We start from the raw sequence: 8233 nt of genomic DNA, 5'->3' as shown, positions 1-8233 counted from the left end.
AAGAGGACAGGTGACCCACCACAATTACAGGACATTTTGAGAGATGCTCATAGTCCCCTGGAACTAGTCGACCTAGGAGGGCAAGGAGCAAAAAGTGTCCTTTATGTCCCTCTGACCAAATTATTACAGGCTTTAAAGTATGTCTGTTAAACACCCAAAAAGGTTAGTTCCACAAGACTGGAATTTTTAAATACTCTGTGTCATGTAGATAAATCTTGGGCAAAGACAAGTTGTTCTCAGATAAGCCTTACCTAGACATATATTTCTTGATCTGCTATATATAATTTGTTGGCAAGTTGTAGGAGTAATATGGTTCCCTTTGGTTTTTCAAACTAGATAGGCATTTTTTATCTCTCACATTTTCTCACCCCGCCATCATGGTTTTCCCACTTAAGGTGTCCCCATTTCCCCCCTTTCTCCCTTACTAATACCCTTCTCCTATGGTCCTACCTCTCTTGAGCTCCTTCTTTCCCTTTATCCCCCAGGTAAGACCTTTATTTATTCATTTTTTGACAGAGGGTCTCCCTGTAGCCCCAGTTGGCCTAGAACTCACTCTATAGACCATGCTGGTCTCAATCTCACAGAGATCCGCCTGCCTGTTTCTGGGATGCTGGGATTAAAAGTGTATACCACCAGGCCTGGCAAGGGATTTTTAAGAACTGTAAACATGCCTTTCTAAATGAAGCCAGACACTTCAAGTGTTTTGCCTGAATGTATGTAAGTGCATCCATGTCATGCAATGACCACAGTAGCCAGAGAAAGGTATCGGATCCCCTGGAATTGGAGTTGGGGACAGTTGTTAACTATCATTTGGTTGCTAGGAACCAAACCCAAGGCCTCTGCAACACCAGTCAGTGCTCTTAACTGCTTAGCCATTTCTCCAGCACCCAATATGCTTAGTTTTTAAAATGCAGAACTTGAAAGCAAGTCTTGTAGTACTTCTGAGCCATTATAAAGATGACTGGAATTTTTCTCAAAATATGACTTATTTTTCACTTACATGTGCCTATATTAAGATTCAGAGTCAAAAGCACAGCGTTCTCACCAAAGTATCCAGTTTAGCACATGACAACTGCAGAGACACAGCTACAGAAATGATGCAATCTTGTTTTTGGCCCAGAACATATATGATATGATTGACTTCTGTTTGATCTGCAAAGATCTACACAATATATAGCAAGAGTTTTATGTATGCCTAAATAGTATGCCACACATCACCATGCTTGAGGAACAAAGACTTTCTTCATAAACTAAAAACATTTTTGAAAAACAGTTTATTGAGTCTTAACTGTTGTTTGGTATTTGTTATACCTAAAAATTAATAAGATGGCTTTATGGCTTTCAGATATAACCTGGGAATTTTAGGGGCATACAACAGCTCAATTCCTCACTTGTTATAAGCAGTAAGTCCAAGCCCACTGGCAAGAATGTCACCTCCACTTTCTATGTCAAGATTCCAGCTTCTATCCGCTATACTATCTTTTTTAACATATTAGCCCAGCCACTCCCAAATCTAAAAGAACTAAATGATTTTCTTCTTCCTCATTATCTATAATTCAATAGCTTCTTTATAGTTTTCTTCAATACCAGATCTGACATATGAAGGCTAAGTTGTAAAAAACCAAGAGAGAAGTTCTCACAATTCCCAAATCCAGAGAAGCTCAAAATAACCCACAAGCCTTCTGCAGTGCAACATACATACTTCTAGTATAGGAAATCCTATGCAGAACGCGTTTCTTAATCATCCAGGTGGCTATCATATTTAGACTGCTACAGCAACCTCACAGTCTTCGGCTTCTGCTTCTAGCTCCAATTTAGTCTACACAACACAGATATATAAAGCTTTCCAAACAAATGCTCAAAGCTTCCTTTGAAACTTAAGAATAAAGCTTGTTTTATAGTTGTCTTCAGTTTGTTTGTTTATTTGTTTTTGACAAGGTCTCACTAAGTGACCTCTGGCTGGTCTAGAACTCACTATGCTGAACAGGCTGGCCTAGAACACACTATGTAGACAGGCTGGCCTGGAACCTGCCTCTGCCTCCTGAGTGCTGGGATTAAAGGCATGTACCACCATACCTCATAAGAATAAGGTCTTTGTTGTTGTTGTTGTTGCTATTTTTTACTTCTTAAGAGTTATTCTGGTTCACAATTTGAGGGCACAGTCCATCATGGTGGGGAGTCATGGTAGCAGCAGCGTGAGTCTGGACACACAGAGAGAACCTGGTACTCAGCTGTCTTTCTCTTTTTTTCTCTTTTTATTTAGTCAATGGCCCCAGTCCATGAGATGGTGCTGCTCACATTCTATATGGATCTCCATCCTCAGTTAAACCCCTCTAGAAACAGTGGCACAGACACACTCAGAAGTGTGTTTCCATGGTAATTCTAAATCTAGCTAAATTGACAATGAAGATGAACATCACAGAGCTTTAGTGAGGGTGGCTCACACTAGGTTAAAGTTTACACCTGAGTGTCCAATCTTTTGAGACTACAACATGACATTGTTAACTACACACTTCATCTTTGAGAACTTTGCAATCAAGTTAATACACATATATTATTATACATATTATTATGTTACATATATATCACACAAAAATCCTCACAATGTTTTAAGTATTTACAAATTTTTCAAGTGTTTACAAATTTTATATCTGGCCTCATTCATAACTATCAAAAATAGGTTTTAAGAAAGAATCATCTTAGTCAGGTGTGCTGGGGCTTGTCTTTGATCCCAGCACAGGGGAGGCAGAGGCAGGAAGATCTCTGTGAATTTCAGGCAACTGGGGCTATAGGGAGACGCTGTCTCAAAAAGACCAAAAAAAGAATCATCTTTCATAAGTCTTCAAAAGTTAAGCTTCACTTAAATTTACAAAAAACACATTACCAAAATATACTTTGAACCATGCAAACTTCTTTGGTATGCTATCAAATAAACAGGAACCCAAAAATATACACAAAAACTACAAAGTTCTCTATTTGATTCACCACCTGACATTATCAATAAGCACGTGAGTCATAAAACCAATTGCCAAGACAAAATTAAGTTAAAAGTAAATCAATAATAAATGGTGTAGGTGGTGGATTACAGCCATCTAGGTAGATTAAGGCACAGTAAAATGTGAGCCTTTTTAGTAGTAGCAATGAAATGATGCTCTGCTACAAGTGGGCCTGGCACTGAACAACGTGAAGCCACAGTGCTGAGATAGAAAACTTCCTCTAACTGCTGAGACATACATACATACACATACACACACACACACCCCTACCTCTAAGGTCTAAATTATTAAAAAAGAAAAAAAAATCAGAAAAAAGAAACAAGTGAAGCTCCTTACATTTGATTTATGAAGAAAACAATTCATTGTTTTTTTAATTGAAACTAATTTTAAGAAGTGTTTAATTTGGGGCTGAAGAGATGGCTCAGGGGTTAAGAACACTGGTTGTTCTTGCAGAAGACCCGGGTTCAAATCCCAGCACCCACATGGCAGCTAACAACTGCCCATAACTCCAGTCCCAGGGGATCTGACAGCCTCTTCTGAACACTGCAGGCACTGCATGACACAGGTGCACTTACCTACATGCAGGCTATACATGCATAAATAAAATGAAAATAATAAATAAGATTTTTTTAAAAAGTGTTTAACTTCAATATGTCAAGTCTTTAGGTATAACTGCCAGTAAACACAGAGTAGAAAAGAATAAACTAAATGGTACTATAAAAGAGACAATTGGACCAGCCCAGAAGAGCACTCTGAAAACCCTGAGAGACTTCAAAATCTACCACCAACAGCTGTGATGGTTTGAATAAACTACCTAAAAAGGATAATTTAGGATCACCTTGCAGGAAATGAAATTTTATTGAAATTGAAAGATTCAATATAAGAGTAGGAAAAAAATTTTTTAAAACTATAAAATGACTTCTATCTTGCTTAATAGTAATATATACATTATCCCTTGAGAACATCTATGTTTATATCAACAAAGATCTGGAATAGATGTACTAAGACACATCTCTTTATTCATAAAACTGATTTCTGAGTGATGAGAATGTGATATTATAATTTATTTCTTGGTTTTTCTAGCCTGAATTTCTTAGTATATACTCATTTAAATTATAACAGTTTATTTAGAATAAAAGATATCAAACCAACAAGCAGGAGCCTGCAGGACCCAAATGATTTTTAATTACTAACAATTCAAATTAAGTTTACTACACAGGACAAGTTTTTTCCCCCAGTGTTAGAGCTGAAACCAAGGGCCTCACACATTACAAGCATGCATCCCATCACTGAGCTGCATTCCCAGCCAATGTTACATATTTTCATCTCTTAGAAACTCTGTCAGCCACCTATAAATATCACAAAAAAAAAATTAGAACTACTATTCTCAACTATGATGACCTATCTCAGAAATACACCTATGTCCTTGCAAAAAAAAATCTAGTAAAATCCAATCACTTCAGAAACAAGTTGAACTTCTATCTTAGAAAAAGCCAGTTAACAGAACCAGAGAACAGTAAATGACGTTCATCAGGCTACCAAACCAGGTAATCTCACCAAAACCTAATTTTGCATATCTAAAAACACAGAAAGCTGAAGAATATTTAGAAATATATTTGGAATATAGGCTTGGACCTCTAAAGCTTTATTTTATAATCCACTATTCCCAGCTATTACATGTGTTTGACATATGAACATTCCATTAGCACACTCAGTACCAATGATACATATTTTCAATCGCTTTTACTGATTAAGCTGTGAAATAGTTCTTTTGGATTTCAACATACCGCTGCATTCCTGCTCTGAAGCAAAGGCTTTGTGTTTCTAATTAAGAGTCTGTGGTCTGGATCCATAGTATATGGCTTCTTTTTGTCACTCTTTCCCTTCTGTTCATCATCAGATTCATAGAAATTCTTTTCATTGTCTTCTAGACCATCATCCTGTGAAGAAAAGAATCCAAGCCCAAGATGAGTTCAGACAGTGACCAGTCTAGACATTATATAGCCAAAGAAACCTTTTCTTTTAAAACATCTCAATAAAGGGATGGGAAGTGCTTGCCTTGCAAGTGAACCCAACACTGGAGAGGCAGAGGCAGTGATCCCTGGGGCTGGATAACCAGCCATTCTAGCCCAATCAGAGCCTCATGTCCCAGTGCAACACCATCTGAAATACTGGCCCAAAGTGCAAGAGAAGTGATGCTGGCATTCCAGTATGCCTAAGAGAATTCATATGGTACTTCCATTGAGTGAAAAGGTGAAACTTCACAGCTTAATAAGAAAAAATAATCCTGAGGTAAGGTTATTAAGATCAAGAGTTAAGTTACTGTTAATCTCTCACTGTACATACATTGTAATTAAACTTTATCAGAGATATGTATGCATAATAAAAGAGTATTATATATTCATATACATATGTATGCACTTAATTCAGTGCTATTGGCAGTTTCACGCATGTGCCACAAGATGTTGGGACAAATACCTGGCAGATAAAGTGGGGATGCTGTACAACATGGGTACATGGAAATAGGAATGGTTCATATCCCAGTTGAAACAGAGAAAGATAAGCCCTGAGTTTGAATCCTTGTACCTATAAACTGATCATGCTGGCAGACACTGTAATCTTAGTACTAGGGAAATAGATGCTGGAGTTTCATCAGGAGTTCAAGGTCATTCTTGGTTACAAAGTGAGTTTGAGGCCAGCCTGGGATACAAGAGATGATATCTTTTTTAAAAAAGTAGAGGTGGGGGAGGTAAATAAAATCTTACCACTTAAAATGTAACATGAGGATACCAGCAGACTGTGATATATTGTGCACAAAGAACGCAATACCTAGAGTAACCTCCAAAAATGCTATGTAAGGACATAGTAATAACTATAGGTAAAATGGCATTCATTAAAAAAATATGTTCAAAGAACCCAAAGAAAAGCAGGAGGGAAACATAGAAATGAAGAACAGAGAACAAAGAGAAATAAAACTAAATTGGAAAATTTAAACCTTAAAAATCAAGTTAGGGTAAATATGAATAAATATACCAATTAAAAGGCAAAAGTCCAGGGGCCGGGTGTGGTGGCGCACGCCTTTAATCCCAGCACTGGGGAGGCAGAAGCAGGTGGATCTCTGTGAGTTCGAGGCCAGCCTGGTCTACATAATGAGTTCCAGGACAGCTGGGGCTACAGGGAGACCCTGACTCAAAAAGACCAAAAAAGAAAAAAAAGGCAAAAGTCCAGAGCAGAGTGTATTAAAACACATGACCCAACTGTATGCTGTCTATATGAAACTCACTTCAAAAATAATGACACATACTGAAATTTGTAAAAGGATGAAAAAAAATGTAACAAGTTAATGATAATTAGGAAGAAACAGTTGTAACTATATTACTGTTAGATATAGTATACGCCAGAACAGATAAAATTGCTATAGGCAGAGGCATCACATAAACACAAAACATGATTTTTTTTTTTTTTTTAAGGAAATATCTCTATGAAACCCAGGCTGGCCTCAAATTCATAATCCTCCTGCTTGAGCCTCATGAGTGTTGGGTATGTAACTTTTGTTTTGTTTTGTTTGTTTTCTCAGACAGGGTCAACCTGTAGACCCAGACAGCCTGAAACTCGCTGTATAGTCCAACTTGGCCTCAATCTCACAAAGGTCTACCTGCCTCTGACACCTGAGTGCATGTAACATTCTTAAAATGATTAAAATTATAGAAATGGAGAAAGACTACCAGAGTTTCAGGCCAAGGGAAGGGGTTGTGGTTAAGCTACCACTAACTTACTGCTAAATATGTGGACTTAGATATAAAATGGTTAAAGTATCCTTGCAATAGAATTATTCAAATTCCTGACTGTATCAATATCCTGATCATATTGTTAAACTATAGTTTTGCAAGATATTACTATACAAGATATCTCTAAAGTAATTCTTAAAATTGCATATGAATATAAATTCTTAAAACATTAAGTCAATAAAATTAATAAATAAAAGAATTCACTTAAAAGCAATTTATATATGTATTGTAACAACAAATGAAATCTAAAATGTTTTAAGCTAGTATCATTTAATAAACTATTTTTCAATTGCTAAGTATTTCCATAAGCATTTGGCAAGACCATGTAGGCTTAAATTATCCAAAAATAACACTGGAAAAACACTTTTTGTCAAAAGTGTAACTTTTAGGTCTCTTAGAAATCCTCACAATAACAATAGCTCAGTGTTTGTTAAATGTACAATAAAAGTTTTCAAGAAACTAGCAAAACAAGCTGGATCTGCAGCTCAGTTGAGAGAGTACATGCCTAGCATACACAAAGCCCAGAGTTCCATCCCCAACACCACACAAACTGGGCATAAAGGCCACACTACAAATCCCAGCACCCAGGAGATGCCAGCAAAAGGGTCAAAGTTCACTAAGTTATCTACTTAGTGAATTTGGTGCCAGCCATGGTAACATGAAATCCTATCTCAACCCCCCCCCCCGCCCCACATACATACAAACTAAAAAATCCAGAATTTATCCAATCAGAAGATTTACCCAACTTATACTCATTGGGGAAAAAAAAATATGGGGAGACCCTGTTTCAAAAAAATAAATAATAAAATTTAAAATGTAAAATTTAAAATGTAAAAGTCATTACCTTCACTTAGATACAAAATTCAAAATAAACAAATTGCTTTATCTAGTGCTTAAAGCACATAATAACTGAGATACACTTTCAGATCAAGGCCAGTTGAACACACCTTTATGGAGCTCTGGACCCAAGTGGTTCTAGTATGTGCATTAGTAAGCAAACAATGCTACATAAATACTATAACATGAAGCACTTAATTATTATAGTCCAATTATTATAGTTGAACTATAAGCACTCATTTAAAACTTTCAATCAACATTAAATCAGATGTCAAATTCTACTTGACAATGATATATGATTAAATATTTAAAATTTTTTTACTAGCAGCCGGGCATGGTGGCTAGCAGCCGGGCATGGTAGCATCCAGGCATGGTAGTCCCAGCACTTGGGAGGCAGAAGCAGGCGGATTTCTCTGAGTTCAAGGCCAGCCTGGTCTACATAGTGAGTTCCAGGCCAGCTACGGCTATAGGGAGACCCTGTTTCAAAAAGACCAAAAAAATAAAAAAAATAAATAAATAAAATTTTACTAGAAAACATAATTTTTTTTGGTTTTTTTGAGACAGGGTCTCTCTGTAGCCCTAGCTGGCCTGGAACTCACTATGTAGACCAGG

At 36.8% G+C, this 8233-nt stretch overlaps 1 protein-coding gene across 2 annotated transcripts in view; it reads right to left on the bottom strand.

Annotated features, from left to right (window-relative positions):
* The window catches only part of Ap3b1 (adaptor related protein complex 3 subunit beta 1), a gene marked incomplete at its 3' end in the record, with an annotated part of 255901 nt that overhangs the window by 140984 nt on the left and 106684 nt on the right, over positions 1-8233 (bottom strand). For both annotated transcript variants that reach the window (XM_008855981.3, XM_029557630.1), the window contains 1 exon segment: positions 4784-4936. In XM_008855981.3, the coding sequence (XP_008854203.1) occupies positions 4784-4936 (153 nt within the window).

This window comes from Nannospalax galili, unplaced genomic scaffold (assembly GCF_000622305.1).
Source record: "Nannospalax galili isolate Female #2095 unplaced genomic scaffold, S.galili_v1.0 scaffold907, whole genome shotgun sequence".
Classification (NCBI taxonomy): domain Eukaryota; kingdom Metazoa; phylum Chordata; class Mammalia; order Rodentia; family Spalacidae; genus Nannospalax; species Nannospalax galili.
This window is presented reverse-complemented; position numbering and strand designations above follow the sequence as displayed.